A 19434-nucleotide genomic window follows, 5' to 3' on the forward strand; every position below is an offset into this window, starting at 1 on the left:
TCCCCCGCCCTACAACCGGGGGAAGTCGTAGCTTCACCTCTCAAAGTCGTCTCCCCGTTTTTTTCTCACTGGCTTCCAAGAAAGACCACTTTAAAAGTGTCCCTTAGAGAGGGCACTGCTTACCCCAGAGGCAGAATATTCAGGCCTTGAGCCGGGCCCGTCAGGACGTGTGTGGGACTGAAGGACCCTCTCCCACTCCACGGTGGCCTTCCTTCCCTATCACTGAGCCCCTGCCCATGGGGTCAGGCCAGTGGGGAGGACCAGGTTCTGAGCAGGAGCTGGGGAAGGAGGACGAGGACCCCAGGGCCCTGGGACAACTCCCCTTTCCCACCAAGCAGCAGCCCCTGCAGCTGCTGAGGCCCCCTCCCCCTCCACAGACTGCTACGTGGACCTTCGAGGCTCCCCGGCGCCCCTCCCCTCCACCCCTACGATGCCCCTGTTCCCTCACGTTCTGGATCTGCTGGCTCCCCTGGACAGCAGCAGCAGGGCCCTCCCCGGCACCGAGGGCCTGGACGACTTCTCCGACGGGGACGTGCTCGGTCCTGAGCTGGACTCCCTTCTGGACTCCCTGGTGAGCCCTGCCGCCGCCCGCCTGCTCTCCTGACTCCCTCTCCGACCTGGGACCCTGTCACATTCGTCCTCACAACCCACAGCGGTTGGAGGGAAGCCCTCGTCTCTGTGTCACAGGTGGTAAAACTGAGGCCTTGGGTGGGTACCAGCTTGGAAGAAATGAAAGGCTGCAGAATGTGCAGCCAAAAGAGGCAGTAAAGATTTCTGGTGCACCCCGTGGAGCAGGCTGGGGCTGGGGTGCAGAGGGTTGGCTGTGCCCAGTGCCCGATGTGCCCAGACCCAGGCACTCGCGTTCTCTCCTGACCCCTCTGTTCACCTTACAGTCTCTGGTCCAGGGTGGCCTTCCTGGCAGCGCTGTGCCCAGTGAGCTGCCCCAGCTGATACCCGTGTTCCCGGGCGGGACCCCACTGCTGCCACCCGTGGTGGGTGGGTCCATCCCCGTCTCCAGCCCACTGCCTCCTGCCTCCTTTGGCCTCGTCATGGATCCCTCCAAGAAGCTGGCTGCCTCTGTGCTGGACGCCCTCGACCCCCCAGGCTCCACATTGGACTCCCTGGACCTGCTGCCGTACTCAGAGACCCGGCTGGACGCCTTGGACAGCTTTGGGTCGACCCGGGGCTCCCTGGACAAGACCAGCTCCTTCATGGGTGAGTCCTGGGTGGACATAGTCACCCCGCACCCCTTGACAGTTTGCAAAGTGCCATCGCAGCTTGTCTCTGGAGAGCAGAGCAGGGGTTACAGTTGTCTTTAGAAAGCCCAGGTCCTCTCACCCCATCGCTGTTCGGGGCCACATCTTCTGAGATGCTGTGTCTCCTGCAGCTCTCAGCACGGCATCTCGCCTAGTCTCAGGCAGCAGAGCTGCGGTAGTCCAAGACCCGGACTCGCAGTCTGGTGCTCTCTGCCCAGCCTCCCAGGGCCCTGGGGTCACTAGATGGGTAGGATCCCACGGGGATGACCCTGAGGCTAGGGGAGGGGTGCAAGGCCATGGGCACCTTCAGCACTACTCTGAGCTGGGTGCCAGGGACCCGGAGAGGAGACAGATCCACCTGGGCCCTTATGGGCCTGGCGTTCCACGGTCAGACCTGGCTCAGAGAGCTTGCCGCCGAGGGGGATTCACGGGGCACAGAGGGACTTCACTCGCCTCGGGGCCCAGGGAGGCTTCCAGGAAGGGGTGACAGCGCCTCTTGAAGGAGGTCATCTCAGCAGGTCTGCATGACAGTGGGACATCTCCCAAGGCAGATGAGTGGGGTAGGAGGGAGGGTGGTCTGGGGGCCAGCAAGACCTGAGCTGGTCTTGGAGGACCTGAGAGCCAAGCTGGGGCGCTTCGGCTTTCTCGTGGGGGCAGTGGGCGTGCCAAAGGTGTAAACACAGGGGGACACACTTAGGCTGGGACGCTTCCCCGTCCCAGGGGGGTAAAGTTAGGGAGTCAGCATGAGTAGGAGAGGGCTGGTACCTGGGAGGGTTCTCTGGTTAGAAATACGGAGGACAGGTCCTCGGAGGACCCTTCACACCCTCCAGATCAAGGCGGTGACCCCTGTGTCTTCTCCTTGCCCAGAGGACACCAATTCACAGGACCATCGTCCCCCAAGCGGCTCTCAGAAACCAGCCCCTTCGGTGAGTGACTTGGTGAGGATTGCTGACCAGGCATCCCAGGTCGCCCCGGGGGTAGAGGGCAAGTGGTCTGGGTCCAGAGTCGGGGTGAGCCCTCTGCCTGGGACAAAGGGCTGCATCCCGCTCTCAGGGAGGGGCCCCTCAGAGCCCATGGGCCAGAGATGGTCTCTCCCAGACTTCTCAACCGAGCTGTGTGCTGGGGGGGTGAGCAAAGGGCAGAGGGCACTAGGGTGTGACAGACAAGGACATCGAGGCTCAGAAAGGCTAAGTAACTGTAACTTCCCCAGGATTAGTAAACATCCCTGGTTTCGGGACTCAGCCAGGTTCTGGGTGTAGGAGAGCCCTTGACCAGGGTTTACGAAGCCTGAACTCGTGTCTCAGCCTGGACACTAGCTGGGTGGCCCCAGCAAAGTCACCTAACCTCTCCTCATCTGCCTTCTTCCCCATCTGCTGGTGCTGTGGGGACTTGGGAAACAGGGGCTGCAGGACAACGTGTGCATTTGGGGCCTCTCCTGCTTCTCCACTTTCATGTTGGGCTTTTACTCGAGTGAAGGTTCTGAGCCAAAGTCACTAACCCGTGGACCCCACTAGGCTGGTTCAGTTCTGGACTCTGGGGTCATGTTATAGGGAGCTCCCCAGCTAGGAGGGCAGAGGAAGAAAGAGGGTCCTGGACTACAGTTCTGCTCTTGGGTGGGATGGGAGGGTCATAGAGCCCCCACCTGAGGCGTCCAGGATGGCCCTGGTGGCTCCAGCTGTCACCTAGCACCCAAGATGGCCACCTTTCCCTTGCCACAGCCAGAGCCCTCCATGCCCAACACCGCCCTGCTCATCAAAAACCCGTTGGCTGCCACCCACGAGTTCAAGCAGGCCTGCCAGCTCTGCTACCCCAAAACAGGTAACCTTTGTACTCTGCCCCTCTGCCCAGAGCTGCTGGGAATTTCAGGAGTGCATGCTCCCGGGATGACAGAATTCTTGTGCACTGGTCAGAGATGAGCGCGGGACAGGAGCCCCTCGGGAGTTCCAGCAGACGGGGATATGCTATGGGAGTGGGCCTTTCAGAAGGGCTGGAAGGGAGGGCCCCTGGTGGTGAGTGTCACGGCCGCCCTGTAGCCCGGAGGCTGGTACCTGGCTGCGGAATGCAGAGGCCAGTGGGTGCTGCGACACACCTCCGCCGGAGGAAGTGCAGCAGCCTGCCCCTCCATGCTCCACCCCTAGTGCGTCTCCCCGGGGGGATTCAAACCTTGCCCTGCACCCAGGTGGCGAAGGAGTGTGAGAAAGGTATTTCCTCAGCTCCCAGCCCCCCAAATCCAAGGGAGATGGTAGAAGCAGTTCAGAATAGATGTCCAAGGGTGGTAGATAATTTTCACATGCCTAGAATCTCAGAACTCTAGACTCTTAAGACTCAGTGTTTCATTTGTCAGCATTCTACTACCCTGAAGGTTTAGATTGATACTCTCTTGGGAGACTGGGGTTAAAAATCCCAGCAGTCTAGAATTCTCCATCTCAAGCATATTGGAGTTCACATGGCCTTAGAGACCATCCAGTTGCTGTCCTCCGCCCTCTGCATGACACACCCATTTGCCCCCCCACATACATGTCACCCCTGAGAGTCATCCCACCAGAGTGCCCGTGGACCTGTGGGGACGGAGAGCAGAATGCTGTTTTGTTGGATGGCTATGCCCACGAGGAAGTTCTCCCTTGACCGCCTTCCTGGTCCACATGGCCGCTGCTCCCAGCACCCAGGAAGCCGGCTAAGGCCCCAGGAGCCTGTGCACACCTGGCGCTGGCGGCCAGATCACATGGGGTCCCCCAAGAGCCATTTCCTCTTGGTCTCTTTAAGGAGACCGGCCCACTCCATTGTCTGGGGAAGGGAGGCCCTTGGTCAGAAGATTTGAGAGGATTGAGAAGAGAAAAAGGAGGAAGGGAGGGTGGATATATCTGGGTGATGCCCTTGGGGGCAGGAAAATAAGGGAGGGCGTTGTGGAAGTCTGCTGTCTGCCAGGCTCTGTCTTCTGACTTGTTCTAGGAAACCCTGACGTGCTCAGGCTCCCTCAGCCAGGCCCCAGAGAGCGTAGGGCAGGGGAGGGTGTGGCTGGAGGCCCGGGTGAAGGAGGGCGGTTTTTGGGCAGGGGGGCCACTTGCCACTGCTGAGGCCCATCAGCCATCACCTGTCAGTGCTGCTTCCAGAATGAAAGCACCTACCCACCTGCACCCACAGGCCCCAGGGCAGGCGACTACACCTACCGAGAGGGCCTGGAGCATAAGTGCAAGCGGGACACCCTGCTCGGTCGGCTCCGGAGCTCTGAGGACCAGACCTGGAAGCGGATCCGGCCTCGACCCACCAAGACCAGCTTCGTGGGCTCCTACTACCTGTGCAAAGGTGGGTGGCCTGCGGCAGGGGCGCCTCCTCTTATGCCAGGCTGCTGCTCTGCTCCTCATCTCAGGTAGAGGTAGAGCAGGTGTGGCCCATGGAGGGCGAATCCCACATCAGAGCAAGCCTTTCCCTCTGGCCAGCTCTGCAGACAGGTGGGCATGTTCAGGATGTTACGGTTGAGCTGGTGGCCTGTGCTCTCGAATAGGAGGGTCGGACGGCTTAAGGAGAACTACCAAGGCATTTAGGACGGGCACATAGTAAGGGCTTGGCTTTTAAAAATTATTCTGTTATTATTGCCCTCATTTCCACCTCATGTCAGGGTGGTTTGAAGTTTAATGGACAGTTTACACGCTTTCTTCCCATTCTTCAAACAAGCATCTCGGTGCAGCCTACAGAGCAGTACATGGCAGTCACAATATTGTTCATTGTGACTTTATATTGTCGCCCCTTTGGACTCACTGCCGTGCGTCCTCCCAACTCGGGGTGGTGGAGCACGACGATAGCTGTGCTTTGCAGATGAGGATGCAAATCCCCACCCCCCACCCGCCCAGGTATAGAGCAGAGAGGGGGCCTGGCCTGGGGAGGGCTGTCCCTGAGCTCTGCCGTGCCACCCCTCCCAGATGTCCAGCACACTAGGTGTCGGAGATGAGCACAGGCCCTGCAAGGGGGTTGCTGGTCCCCCCGGGCCACGGTGGCGGTGGTTGTGGGGGTGCTGAGGACTGCCGTCCCGCCTGGCAGAACGTGTGTCCTGTTGCCTCTTTGCAGACATGATTAACAAGCAGGACTGTAAGTACGGGGATAACTGCACCTTCGCCTACCATCAGGAGGAGATCGACGTGTGGACCGAGGAGCGGAAGGGCACCCTTAACCGCGACCTGCTCTTTGACCCGCTGGGGGGCATCAAGCGTGGCAGCCTCACCATTGCCAAGCTCCTTAAGGAGCACCAGGGCATCTTCACTTTCCTCTGCGAGGTACCTGCCTGCCCATCCCACCTACCTGCCACCTCCATGGCACAGACAGGGCTGGGGAGGGGGCTCCCTGGAATACTGCATCATTGTGGGATGTCAGCCTTGGAACCTGAGGGCTTTGGAGGCCCAAGGCTGGAGTCAGTAGGTCCTTGGACTATTAGAAAGTTAGGCTCAGAGGCTGCTATCATGCCGAAGCCCTGACCGTCTCTAGCCCCCTCACTGTGTGGAGATGGAAACTGAAGCTCAGAGGCATGGAGTAACCCCCGCCCTAGGCATGACCTGGTGACTCTCCAACCCAATGAGGGGTGGGAGTGAAGACAGCCAAGGCCCTGGTTACCTGCCAGAGCCAGAGAGTCAAGGGCCAGAGACCCTGGGACTCCCTTCCTCACTCCCCAGACGCAGGTATTCGGGGCAGGGCTTGTAGGGACCCATCTGTCCACCCCTTCCCTGGGCAGATCTGCTTTGACAGTAAACCCCGGATCATCAGCAAAGGCACAAAGGACTCTCCGTCGGTCTGCTCCAACCTGGCTGCCAAGCACAGCTTCTATAACAACAAGTGAGTGGGACCTGCAGCCCGGCCCAGGGGTGGGGGCACATGGAGAGGGCCCCTGGGGCATCTCGGGTGCCGGGGGGGCAGCTGAGGCTGGAGGGTGGACGGAGGGTGTCAAGGCAAGGGGCAGAATTTGGGACTCAGATCCAGCATCCACCTGGAAAGGACAGACATAACCACCTTTTTTGAGCATCTGTGTTCCAAGCATCCTCTTGGGTATCTTAGTGGTCCCTGTGGTCCTGTGAGGGCAGAGTTACTGTCTGTTGTAGGGATGAGAGCGCTGAGGCTTGGAAGTAAGTAGCGTACTCATCGGGCAAGCAGGAGGCCACATCTCTGACCCCTGTCTGGTACCCTCCACTCTCTTGACATCAGTATTGGACAGTGAGTGGGAGGGGCTGGGTGAGTCAGCCGCCCACCTGTGCTCCCACTGATGCCCTTGGCTCTGCCCCAGTGGAGATGATAGAGACCAGGCTCTGGAGTCAGAAAGACCTGGGTCCAAGTGCCAGCCTGCTCAGTGGCCTACTCTGTCCTCTGGCCACTGTGACCCTTGATTTCCTCATCTGTACAGTTGACGGTGATCCCAGGTCCCCTAAGGTTGCTGAGAGGGTAATTAAAATTCCTGGCCCAAAGGAGCCACTCCATTACCGTCCCTCGGTGCAGGAGCCGCTCTGGAGCATCGGGCTGGGGATCCTGAGGGAAACGCCTCATCTCGCACTCATAGGTGCTCCCTCCTCCCAGCCTTGAGTAGCACACGGGAGCTGGTGCCCTGCTCCTGCAGGCAGCTCCGACTTTGAGCTTGCTCCAGGTCGAGGCCGGGAGAGAGGGGAACACAACCGGGACTGTGGCCCAGGGTGGTCTGAGTGCAGGACACTCACTAGGCTTGCCGGCACTGCGGGAAGTGGCCCCACCAGGAATGGGGACTGCGGACTGCATTGTGCCCTTCCCCTGCCCTCCAGGTGCCTGGTGCACATCATCCGCTCCACCTCCCTCAAGTACTCCAAGATCCGCCAGTTCCAGGAGCACTTCCAGTTCGATGTGTGCCGCCACGAGGTACGCTACGGCTGCCTGCGGGAAGACAGCTGCCACTTTGCCCACAGCTTCATCGAGCTCAAAGTCTGGCTGCTGCAGCAGTACTCAGGTAGGGACTGCCCAGTGGCGGGCGGGGGGGGACTTTGGTGCAGAGTGGGGCAGTCACGGAGGGGCCGCCTCTGGAGGAGCCAGTGCCTCCTGAACACTATGAAGGCTCTGCTCTCAGGATGCTGGGCTTCTCCCTCTCCAGGCACTGCCGGGGCGGTAGGCGGAGGCCGGTAGAGTCAGGCTCCTGCTCCCTCGGCTCCCCGGATGGTCACCAGCAGGTCACACCCCCTCACTGAGCTGCCATTTGCTTGTCTGAAATGGCCATCATCGTCTCTGTGTCAGAGCTGAGAAGATCAAAAGTGATTCACTCACTCACTCACTCACTCACTCATCTAACCTGGACTCACTGAGCCCCTGCTCCGTGTCAGGGACTGAGCAGGAGCCAGGGAGGCCCTTGCTGTGTGGAGACTGGCATGTGTGAGTGAGGGCAGGGCAGGCAATGTGACAAGTGGGCATTCTGTCTCTTCTCCCCACGCCAAGGGTTTGACCAGAGCAGCTGGAAGGACGGCATTGCCATGTTCTGTAGAGGGGAGGCTGTAGGAGGAGCTGGTGTGGGGGTCTCATCTGGGCCCGGTGTGGGATGTGGGCACCTGGAAGTTCATAGAAGAGGCCTGGGCGGGACATACATGTTTGAGAGTCGTTAGCAAGGAAATGGATATCAGGTGCAGTGGCTGGCCCAGAGTTAATGGCTGATGACAAGTGGCCACCATGGAGCAGTGTCCATAGGACAAGGTCAAAGATGAAATCAGTTCTGGGAAAGGGACTAGAAGGCTGGAGGTGGGTAGGCTCGGGCACAGCTTCATGGAAAAGGGTCCAAGCTGTAGCCCTGCAGGCAGGCTCAGTGTCAGCAGTGAGAGTAGGTGGGTCTGGGTCCCAGGCTTGGGCTCGTACCCTGAGCTGGCAGGCAGTAAAGAGACGTTGCCCTTCAGTGAGCTAGCGAACCAGGCCAGGCCAGGCATGGAGCCCTAAGAACTAGTGGGCTAGAGGCCACCCCACGGGGTCAGGCTTGAGGCCCCGCTGAGTGAGACGGGGGGTCGAGGAGGGGCACTAAGCAGCTGGCCCAAGAGGCAGGGACAGTGGCATAGGGTCATGGAGCCACCATGCCGTGCCGGGGAGCTGGGATTTTCCTCCTGCATTTTCCCACTCTCGGAGGAGGCTGCTGTCCCAGTCACAGATGAACAAATAGGCCCAGACAACGAGCACTTCTCCCGCACCCGCCTCTTTCCGTGCCAGGCCCAACTGGGAGGGGCTCTTCTGCCTGGGCCTGGGGTCCACCACCCTGCTCAGACCCCCGCCTCTCCTGGATGAGCTCCTTCAGGGACCCCCATGTCTGTTTCCTCCCCTCCCCCAGGCATGACCCACGAAGACATCGTCCAGGAGTCTAAGAAATACTGGCAGCAGATGGAGGCCCATGCAGGGAAGGCCAGCAGCAGCTTGGTAAGGCCTGGGTTGGTTTTGGGGGTGGGATAAGGCCTTGTCCCTTTACTTGGACATAATTCCAGATTCACCAGAAAATTTTAACAATGGTACAAACAGTTTGTGTATACCCCTTTTTGGATTCCCCAGATGTTAACATTTTACCACATTCCACACTCATTTAGTCCTGTGTGTACATAACACATACTTATATATGGAAATGAACACATTTGAGAATAAGTTGCAGGCACAATGCCCCATCACCCCTAAATACTTCCATGTGTGTTTCCTAAAAATCAAAACACTCCCTTACATAGTAAGCACAGGACCTTATCAACATCACAAAATGAACGTTGGTGTGATGTTTCAGATTCCAGTGCACTGTCGCTCAGCTTTCACAAATCATTCCCAAACCCCGGGTAGCCCACTGCACTTGCCCCTTGTGTCTCTTTAGTCTCCTTTGATCCAGAGCCGTTCCTTAGTCTTTTTGTGTCTTTCATGACCTTGGCGTTGGTGAAGAGCCGCTTGCTTTGCAAAAGGCCCGTCCATCTGGCATTGCCCAGTGGTTCCTCCAACCTCAGGATGATGCAGGGCCCTTCCTGGGTCACTCACTGGGAGGCACATCATCCGACTGGCCTTTACTGATGATACGGAACAACTTGATATAATGCACCTCCACTGTGAAGTTATGTTTCCCCTTTGTGATTAATAAACACCTTCCGGGGAGATACTTGAGATCATGTAAATATCCCGGTAGTCCTCAAACTTTCATCTGGCGATTGTGGGGGGCAGGGCCCCCCTGACTCACTGACTCACGCTCGGTGAAGTAAATCCCAGGTTCTCTGACACCGCGCTCTGCCCCCTCCCGACCTATCCCATGCCCTTCACCTCTGAGGGTTCCTCGTCCATAAAATGGAACCCTGGTCTTGCCTGCCTTCTCCCAAGGTCGGTGTGAGGCTCACGGGAGCTGCCCACAATGCAACGTGCTGAGTCCCTGCTCTGCACTGGCCCTGTGCCACCCTGACCCTCATACCTGCCCCAGCAGGTAGGGCTCTCTGTAATTTAGATGACATTGGGGCAGCAGGGGTGGCCTCAGAGATCAGAAGATGGTGACTGTGATGTGATGCCTCTATGCCATCCACACAGGAGGGAAAACCCACTGATCAACTTGGGAGAAGGCTAGACCCTTGGCCCACCCTGAGACCAGCCTGGGTGGGCACTGAGCCAGGGAGTATGCAGCTGGCCAGTCAGCTGGGCTGCCCGGCACCCTCAGGTCCTCCCCCTCTCTCCGTAGCCCCCCTGTTTCTGGTCCTTTTTCTTTCTCTCCCATCTTGCTGGTTGCTTCCTCCCTCCCTCCCTTTTACATGTGGCTTACTTTTGCTCCTGGCTGGGATCCTAGCTGGGCACCAGTGAGGGCAAAGGCTAGACCTGCAGCCTCATCTTTTAAAGAGAGAAGAGAGCCCTTGCCACCTCCTACCCCTCTGACTCCCTTCATCCTGCCCAGGGCTGCTGCCAGGCCCCACCCTCCCCACCAAGATGCTACCTTTAGACCTGGCTCCAGAGCAGAGCTGTGCCAGGTCTGGCCATGGCCCGGGCGTGGGCGTCTTGCTTGCTTGCCATCACAGGGTGGAGCCAAGTATGAGATACCAAAGTAAACCATCTGTGCCATTCCTTAAAGAAGCATGAGCACCTGCCTCATGCCAGGTCACTGGCCTCAAGCCATTTACCCAAGGGTAGGTTAGTAACCTCCCAGAGCCGAGGGCCCCCACCTACTCCCCAGGGCTGCATGGAGGAGTGCTCTAGCACAGGCCGAGTCCCCATGATAAAAGGGTAGGCTGGCAGTGCTGGGGACATGGGTGCACCCATGGCAGGGGACAAGCACCGGCCAGCCTGGAGGAGACAGAGCTGCCTGCAGGGGTGACCCCTATGTGAGCCTCCAGGGAGCATGGGGAGGCTCCGGCTCCCAGGAGGGACAGCTACGTTGCAGGAAACCCTGGGTAGGCACTTTTCTCACCTCTTGCCCCCCACCCTGACACGGGGGTGCAGGAAGAGCAGGGCCTCCCGCCTGCAGAGGAGAGGCTGGGGCAGAGGATGGGGAATGAACACGGCTGAGAGTCCAGGGCTGCCCCAAAGAGAGTCCAGGGCTGCCCCAAAGTCTGCCCCGCTGCCCATCGCAGGCCCCTCCGTCCCCACTTGCCGCAGGTGGCTTCCCATACTCTGGGCTGTGCTCTCTACCAGGTCTGGCCCTCATAATGAGATGCGTCAACCAAGTTTAGATACTGCGGGAGCCCAGAGGATGGGCAGCTGCCAGTAGGAGAGCTCTAGGAAGGCTTCCTGAAGGAGGTGCCCAAGCTGAGTTTTGGAGATTTGTAGAACAAAAGATTTCTGGTGAAGAGTGGAGAAAGGGCATTCCAGGAAGAGGGAACAGCATGTGCAAAGGCAGGGAGGTGTGAGGTCATCCGCTGTGCCCAGAGAAATGCCAGCACCTCCGCAGAGCAGGCCTGCGTGGACTGGCCAGCTGAGGTCCACTGGATTGGGAGTCGGGAGCCCCATCCCAGGCCTCATTCCTGGCAATGGGGAGGGGTCACATCCCACCAGAAAGGGGTGATGGAGTGGCCCATTCCAAGGCTCTGAGCAGCCCTACTGCTCCTGGGGGCCACCTTCATGATGGACCCCAGGGCCTCAGCCCCAGTGCTTGTGACGTAACCTGCCGTTCTGTCCACAGGGTGCCCCACGGACACACGGGCCCAGCACCTTTGACCTGCAGATGAAGTTTGTGTGTGGCCAGTGCTGGAGGAATGGGCAGGTGGTGGAGCCTGACAAAGACCTCAAGTACTGCAGTGCCAAGGCCCAGCACTGGTAAGTGGGGTGTGGGCCAGGGGGCAGGGGGCGGTGGCTCTCTGTGGAGGTCACTCAGCCTGAGATTCCGCCCAAGCCCGCCCCAACTGGCCCCCCTGCTCTGCCCTGTAGCTGGACCAAGGAGCGACGGGTACTTCTTGTGATGTCCAAGGCCAAGAGAAAGTGGGTATCAGTGAGGCCACTGCCATCCATTCGCAACTTCCCACAGCAATATGATGTGAGTGCCAGGGGAGAGGCGTGGAAGGGTGGCGGTCAGAGCTCAGGTCGGGGAACCATGGGGCCCCCGGAGTGCTTACCCTCCAGCTGGGATGGTGACATGATCCAGGGAGACTCAGCATGCTCTCCCTTGCCTGCCCTACAGCTCTGCANTGTCCAAGGCCAAGAGAAAGTGGGTATCAGTGAGGCCACTGCCATCCATTCGCAACTTCCCACAGCAATATGATGTGAGTGCCAGGGGAGAGGCGTGGAAGGGTGGCGGTCAGAGCTCAGGTCGGGGAACCATGGGGCCCCCGGAGTGCTTACCCTCCAGCTGGGATGGTGACGTGATCCAGGGGGACTCAGCATGCTCTCCCTTGCCTGCCCTACAGCTCTGCATCCACGCGCAGAACGGTCGCAAGTGCCAGTATGTGGGGAACTGCTCCTTTGCACACAGCCCAGAGGAGAGGGACATGTGGACGTTCATGAAGGAGAACAAGAGTGAGTGGGCCCTGTGTCCCCTCAATGCTGGATACCCCAGTTCTTCCGCAGGCCCAAGAGCACCTTTGCCACCAGTCCCTTCTCCAGGCATACCCAGCCACACCCTCTGGTCTTCTGGGATTGACTGGCAGCCCAGTGGTGGGGCCTGAGCCCCCCAGTTCTCTGTCCCAGCAGGGATCATGGGGCAGAGTGGCCAGAGCATCTGTTCACCATGCACTCTCCCCCTATTGCCCATTCCCCACCAGTCCTGGACATGCAGCAGACCTATGACATGTGGCTGAAGAAACACAACCCAGGGAAGCCGGGGGAAGGGACCCCAATCAGTTCCCGGGAAGGGGAGAAGCAGATCCAGATGCCCACAGACTACGCCGACATCATGGTAATGCCTCACGTGTGCCTGGGGCCTTGCTCTGAGCCCGACTCGGTGCAGGCAGTGGGGAGGGGCTCAGCCTCTGGGCAGAGGTGTGAGGAGCCGGCACCCACGGAGGCTGTGTCCCCAGATGGGCTACCATTGCTGGCTCTGCGGCAAGAACAGCAACAGCAAGAAGCAGTGGCAGCAGCACATCCAGTCGGAGAAGCACAAGGAGAAGGTCTTCACATCCGACAGCGACGCCAGTGGCTGGGCCTACCGCTTCCCCATGGGCGAGTTCCGGCTGTGTGACAGGTGCTTGCAGGGAGGGCAGCGCCGTGGGTGGACAGCCGTGGGCCTGGGGAGGTGGAAGCCCTGGCCAGCAGGACTGGGTTGGAGGCGGGGGTGGAGCCTGGCCAGACCCCTGCTCGCAGCTCTGGATCAGATCCCAGAGAAGGCCGGGACGTGCCAGCTTGCAGCGTGGCTGAAGAGGAGAGGAGAGGAGAGGCTCGGGGAGAGGCTTGTCTTGGGGAGATCCAGCTGCTGGCCCCAGGTCCAGCAGTCCGTGGTAGAAAGGGCACAGGGCTTGGGCATTGAGCCCCTTGCCACCCACAGGCTCCAGAAGGGAAAGGCCTGCCCCGACGGGGACAAGTGCCGCTGCGCTCATGGGCAGGAGGAGCTCAACGAGTGGCTGGACCGGCGCGAGGTGCTGAAGCAGAAGCTGGCCAAGGCTCGCAAGGACATGCTTCTGTGCCCCCGGGATGATGACTTTGGCAAATACAACTTCCTGCTGCAAGAGGATGGCAACACTGCTGCTGCCGCCCCAGAAGCTCCTGCTGCTGCCACTGTCACTGGGGAGTAGGACCCCATCTTGGTCGTGGGTGAAGTCCTAGGGTCAGGGGTCAGGGTGGGAACAGAGGGCCTGGTAGAAAGGCCAGAGCAGGCCAGGGCTGGGGGTGGGGGCTGCCCTCACCAGGCAGCCCCTGGCCCCGGACGCCTCACCCCTGCCATCTGCCCCTACTACCCAGTGCACAAGCCCAGTGCACGTGCTGCAGCCACCAGCCGTCCCAGGGCTCCTCATCCCGCTGAAACCCTGGGCAGGGCCTCTCCCACTCCCAGCCCTCCGGGCTGGGTAAAGAGGAGTCTGGCCGACCCCTCCAGCTTCAGCTACAGCTTTAACCTCTGTCTGCTCCTGAAGGGGGCCCAAAGCTCAGGGCTGAAGAGCCTGGGGTCCCCACTTGAATCTGCAACAGGAGGGTCCTTCTCCCGACCCTACCTTCATTCCACCCTCACCTCTCTGGGGGCAGATCAGGATACAACAGAGGGCAGGAAGCCCCACTTAGCTTTAACATGCAGCCCCAGGATGGGGCTGAGACACTGTACTGGCCACTTACCTTCTGAGGCCTCAGTGTTCCCTCTGGCTGAAAGAATGGGAGGGGCTGGGCTAGTGATCTCTGGAGTCTGGCTCCCCAGGGAGGCTACCATCCCAGCCCCTCTCGCTCCTGAGCCATTGAATGTAAATTGTAGATCCTCAGAGCCTTCGGCGATGGCCCAGCTCGAACCCGTTTTGCAGACAGGAAAACTGAGGCCTGAAAGAGAGGAGTTAGTTATCTGCCCAGGGTCTCCCTCCCATGGCATGAGGTAGAGCTGGGGTGCAAACTAGTCAGAAGACTCAGGGCTTGTCATGAGCTGGAGCTTCCAGGCTCTCAGTAGGAGTGTGACAGACAGCCTCTGACTCCATGTGCAGCTGAGGTCCCAGGCCAACCGCCCAGGGGCTGGGGAAGGGTGCTCAGAGGGCTAGTCTCGTCAGCAGTGTGGAGGGGAAGTGCCCTCCCGAGGACGGTTGCGGGGAGTGTAGCAGCAAAGATTACTTCCCCACACCGCTCAGGGACAGGTAGTAAGGACAGGTGGGAGTGGGCAGGACACCCATGGGCTCAGGTTCTGCATCAGGTATTGGGGTGAGGGAGAGGTGGAGAGAAGGAAGATGTGGGCCCAGAGACTCTAGGTGCCATGGGCCACTCCAGGACCAGACATAACCCCTCTCTCTGGGGGGACCACTCCAGCATGGTCCTCTCCCCAGACCCAGAAATCAATTATGACCATCTGTCCCAGCCCCTCCCTCCTGCTCCCCAGCCCTGCCAGCTGCCTAGGACCCCAACTGACCCCCCCAGCCCCTGCCCCCTACCAAGCCCCTTTCTTGTCCCCCTCGTCTAATGTCTGTGTGCACCCCTTCCTCTCCATCCCACCCCCTGTGGGCATTCCAGCCTCCCATGGTTCCCTAGACATTCCAGAATGCCCCACACCATTGGCACAAGAAGTGGGGCCCCCCAAAAGGAACCAGGACCAAGGCTGGAGTTGGGGGTGAGATGGAGAGTATAGAGTACCCTGTATTTCTCCTCAAGCAAGGATTGATAGTGTGCGGATATGATGACGGGCATCCCAGGCCGCAGAGAACCCTGTTCCTCTTGCCGCCGCTGCCCAGCCTTCCCCAGTAACGTGGCATGCATCCCTTCCTCCCCGCCCCTTCCCCCAGCAGGCCAGCACTGCGGAGTGTGGGTGCTGGTGGAGCTGGAGGGGAGGAGAGACCACACCCAAGGTGGGGGCGTGGCCATGAATGTCAATGACCTTTGTTTTCCCTGATTAGTGGTGTTGCAGTCTGTTGTCACCAGCCTTGTTTTTAGTGTGTATATATGTCGCTCCTGTGATACATATATACACGGGTATTAAATATATCGCTCTATATAATATTATATATGTGTGTGGTATCCAACGAATCACTTCTAACGAGGGCTAAAGGTAAAGAATTTGGTCAGAAAATGCAGCCATCCTGATGTAATTGGGAAAGGTTTTCAGGGTCATCAGGCCATTTTTGAGGATTCAGGGACTAGAGCCGTGGTCAGAGGTGACTGGGGCAGAAGTGGCCCTGCCTGGGCCTAGCTCTGCGTGGCAGCTTCCAGACTACCGCTGGTGAGGAGAGACTAAGCGTGCTCAAGAACAGAAAATGATTGGTATTTGTCTCCCACCCAAGGGAATAGGATTGGAGTCCAGATTTTTCATCTTCTACCTGCTACCCTTCCAGGGGCCCTTGGGATCTGGGCCTTCCTGGCCCGGCCAGAGCTGCATGCCTGAGCAGGCAGCAGGAGGGGAGGTGTGGGGAGGGAGACGGGAGTAGGCTCTGAGTGGTGAGGGGACTATTTCAGTTGTGACCCTGACTGGAAGGCTGGGAGAGTTGACCCAGGGGCCTGTGCCCACCACCACCAGGCAGGGTCGAGACGTCATTACGAACATGGTGATGAGGAACGGGCACCCTTGATGTGAGTGTCCCTTTGGGTCAGGCAAAGAGGGATGCTGCATTTCTCAGCTGGGCAGGAATCAATTTAGTGGTCCTTTTAAAATGTCTGTGTATAAAAATTTAAGAATACCACACTTTAATATTAAATATTCATAAGGTCTAGTATCATGATAATAATGTAGATGTTTTAATAACAATTTTTGTCCTTCTTAAAATAAAATGAAAGAAACTCGCTTCTCTTAGCCTTTGTTCTAGAAAATAAATGTGCATTTTGACCTCTGTCCCCAAGGTGTCGCTCCTGTTCCTCCCTGCCTGGCACTTGTGCCCAGGGTCTGGGCTACTCTATACTCATGCGGCAGAGCTGGCTGGTGCTGGGAATGCCTCAAAGCAGACATTCCGAGGGGTGAGGGGCAGGTCTGGTTCCCTATGTAAACAGGGCAACAGCTGACCCTGGCTCAGGCAGCGCCTCGGCTGACAGGGACAAGCTGTGCTCTGCCCAAGTGACCCCAGTACCGCCCTCTGCTGGCTCTTCTGCAGCCTGCCTGCTCTCAGCCCTCCACGTGGGCTGTGCAGCAGCACCCACTCCTCCCTGCTCCTACCATGTGCATGTCCTGAAGGGCTGGCTCTGTGCACTGTGTGTGGCTTTTCCAGGAAGGTGAGGGGCCATGTCATGCTTTGAAATATGATCTTGACTGCAACCCAGATTCTTCTGGGCCCAGGAAGATCCAAGTCACATGGGCTTCCCCATCCTTGACAGAAAAGTATGTATTAGTTCAGGAACCCTTAATGAGGGACATCTGTATCTGCTGGAGGTAATTTTTCTGTTTTTAAAAGATTTTGTTTACTTTTAGAGGGAGGGAGGGAGAAAGAGAAGGAGAGAAACATCAGTTTATGAGAGAATCATTGACTGGTTGCCTCTCACATGCCCCAACCGGGGACCTGGCCCCACAACCCAGGCACGTGCCCTGACTAGGAATTGAACTGGCAGCCTTTTGGTTTGCAGGCTGGCACTCAATCCCCTGTGCTGCACCAGCCAGGGCTGGAGGTACTTTTTCAAATCTCGCATTGTGTGTGGTTACAGGTAATGGAGGAGATGCACATGTTCATGAGCAAGCTCTCCAGACAGCTTTACACTACAGCACAGTGGCCCCCAGGAAGAGAGGTCTAAGACCTGTAGCTTCCAGGACAGGGAGTCATTTGGGCTCCGGTATACAGTAAGGGCTAAGATGCTTAATAAATGACCAGATAAGTAAGCAGCTGCTGACTTGATTGAGGACCTTCTGTGTGCCAGGCACTGGATGCAGCGTGTCTGTTCTCCACAATAACCCTGCACATTCAGTGAGGGTTCCAAGGACCCCCAGAAAGGAGGCAGAAAAAGAACCACTTGGCTGATGGGCAAAGGTCCCTTCAGCGCTGACGTCTGGTTTCTCAGCATCCCCAGCCGCACACCGAATAAAACAAAGTGGCATCACAAGTACTGCTTCCAGACCCAATCCTCGGGCTGGAGAAATTGTGAACCTACATCAGGACCTCCCTTGAACTCAAAAAATAAAGAGTATAATAAGCAACCAACCAGAGGAGCCCTCTACAGCGAGACCTCTAAGCCAGGAAACCCAAGAGGTGCAGACGATCCCCACATGCCTGCTAGGTGGGTCCTCTGAATGTCCCCAGGCTTTTACATGGCCTCCCCTCTCTCACTTCCCTCCCTAATATCTTGACCCAGAAACCTGCTGAGGTGGCCACTCTGTGACCATGGGTGATGCTGCTGTCTGGACCTCCTGGGTGCAGAGTAGGGGTGCCAGGTGGGCTGACTCTGGCATGAAAATTCCTTAAAGGTGGGGACTTGCCTGGCTGCGTCTGTTATTTAACTTTGAATTCCTCACAAGATCTAAGCGGTGCCAGGCACGCCTTAAGCACTCGTTCCAGGTCCTAGAGGCTTCATATACTCGCACACTGATAGGGGCCTGCAGAGGGCCACAGGAACAAAGCTCCAAGGACTAATGTCATGCAGCTGGTGGGCGTTTTTTTGAGTCATGTAGGGTACTTCCTATTGCCTCTGAAACCTGTGGACACCTACCCATTCCACCTTTGCGGTAAGCCGACCTTGCACGTGACAGGGTTCTTGGGCCAAGCAATGGTTAAGGTACCAGCTCAGCCTCAGTCACCCCAGCCTGCAAACCCAGGCAGCCTGCAGACCAGGCCCACCATATCCTCATTTGCCCGGGATCACAGGCAAAGGGTGCTGGAAGGAGAAATACAGAATCTCATTTTTAAAAAATGAGGTTTCATTACATATGTACTTCCTTTTAAAATTGTTTTTTATTGATTTTAGAGAAAGAGGAAAGGAGAAAAAACATTGATTTATTGTTCCACTTATTTATGCATTCATTGGTTGATTCTTGCATGTGCCCTGACCGGGGGATCAAACCCACAAACTTGGTGTATTGGGATGATGCTCCAACCAACTGCTCAAGAGCTACCCAGCCAGGGCTTAGAAATGACATTTCTAAAGGATGCCTTCTTTATTTTTTTTAAAACATTTTTTAAAGATTTTATTTATTTATTTATATTTAGAGGGGAAGGAGAGAGGGAGAGAAACATCAATGTATGGTTGCCTTTCATGCATCCCCTGCTGGTAGTTGGCCTGCAAGGAACCGGCCTGCAACCCAGGCATGTGCCCTGACTGGGAATCGAACTGCAATCCTCTGGTTCACAGGCCCGCGCTCAATCCACTGAGCTACACCAGCCAGGGCAGGATGCCTTCTTTAAACATTTAAAAAGCTCAACATTTAAAAATGTTGATCTTTGAGCCATATATTGTTTTTCTGTATTCAAAAATTGAAATTAATTTTAATTTGGGAAAAGAACATGGTTTTGGGGAGGGAGGGCCACTAGGGAGGGAAGGAGGGTAATTAGAAGACAAGGTGAGAGCTGTTGAGAAGATGCCAGAGAGGTTCCTGGAGTATGTTTGATTCTATGCAAAAATGGGATTTTGGAGAGCAGGGAAGGACTGCGTAGAAATCTGCTACAGCAAAGGAAGCAACTGCTTACTGCATCCAATCAGGAGTGTCAGAGACACAGAAGCAGCCCTGAAGGCTGTCACTACATTCAGTAGTTTTGGCCCAGAGACCCAGAAGATCTGCACAGCTGCTCCAAGATCCCACATCAGTGTGTGGCATGATTGAGAACTGACAACCTGCTGACCGAGTCTGATGCTGGTCTTCAGTGGAAGATAACATACAGAACTTTGGCTTCAACCATACTTTCAGGTGGCCTGGGAACCACAGAGGCCAGTGTTCACCAAGGTCCCTAGGATGGCCTGGGAAGCAGGACATCATCTAAGGCAAACCTGAGGCAGGTCACAGAGCTGGCCCCTTTCAGTAGTGCCTGCCCCGCCTGGCCTCCCAGCACCCGCCTGCTGGCACCCACCTGCTGGCAGGCCCCACATCTTCCCTCTCAGGAAGACCAGAGGGACCCCAGGCTGCAGGTTTTGTCAGTTCCTTTAAGAGAACAGACTTCAGCCCTGGCTGGTGTGTCTCAGTGAATTGAGCACAGGTCTGTGAACCCGGGGAATCGCCGGTTCGATTCCCAGCTGAGGTGCATGCCTGGGCTAC

General features: G+C 57.4%; 1 protein-coding gene across 5 annotated transcripts in view; it reads left to right on the forward strand.

Annotated features, from left to right (window-relative positions):
* Positions 1 to 16054, forward strand: part of ZC3H7B (zinc finger CCCH-type containing 7B) — a 39755-nt gene extending 23701 nt beyond the window's left edge. For 4 of the 5 annotated variants that reach the window (XM_037068466.1, XM_037068465.1, XM_037068463.1 and 1 more), the window contains 15 exons: positions 378 to 571; positions 894 to 1215; positions 2124 to 2182; positions 2975 to 3074; positions 4398 to 4559; positions 5319 to 5524; positions 5977 to 6077; positions 7028 to 7209; positions 8560 to 8645; positions 11350 to 11483; positions 11595 to 11700; positions 12071 to 12179; positions 12425 to 12558; positions 12680 to 12843; positions 13144 to 16054. In XM_037068466.1, coding sequence (XP_036924361.1) covers positions 378 to 571; positions 894 to 1215; positions 2124 to 2182; positions 2975 to 3074; positions 4398 to 4559; positions 5319 to 5524; positions 5977 to 6077; positions 7028 to 7209; positions 8560 to 8645; positions 11350 to 11483; positions 11595 to 11700; positions 12071 to 12179; positions 12425 to 12558; positions 12680 to 12843; positions 13144 to 13390 — 2306 coding nt within the window. In that variant the 3' untranslated portion in view covers positions 13391 to 16054. Of the gene's footprint in view, positions 1 to 377; positions 572 to 893; positions 1216 to 2123; positions 2183 to 2974; positions 3075 to 4397; positions 4560 to 5318; positions 5525 to 5976; positions 6078 to 7027; positions 7210 to 8559; positions 8646 to 11349; positions 11484 to 11594; positions 11701 to 11860; positions 11927 to 12070; positions 12180 to 12424; positions 12559 to 12679; positions 12844 to 13143 lie in introns of all 5 variants that reach the window. The other variant, XM_037068464.1, reaches the window with a different exon arrangement.
* Positions 16055 to 19434: the final 3380 nt, after the last annotated feature.

Source organism: Sturnira hondurensis, unplaced genomic scaffold (assembly GCF_014824575.4).
Source record: "Sturnira hondurensis isolate 20B ecotype Veracruz unplaced genomic scaffold, ASM1482457v3 Scaffold0017436, whole genome shotgun sequence".
In the NCBI taxonomy this organism is placed as follows: Eukaryota; Metazoa; Chordata; class Mammalia; order Chiroptera; family Phyllostomidae; genus Sturnira; species Sturnira hondurensis.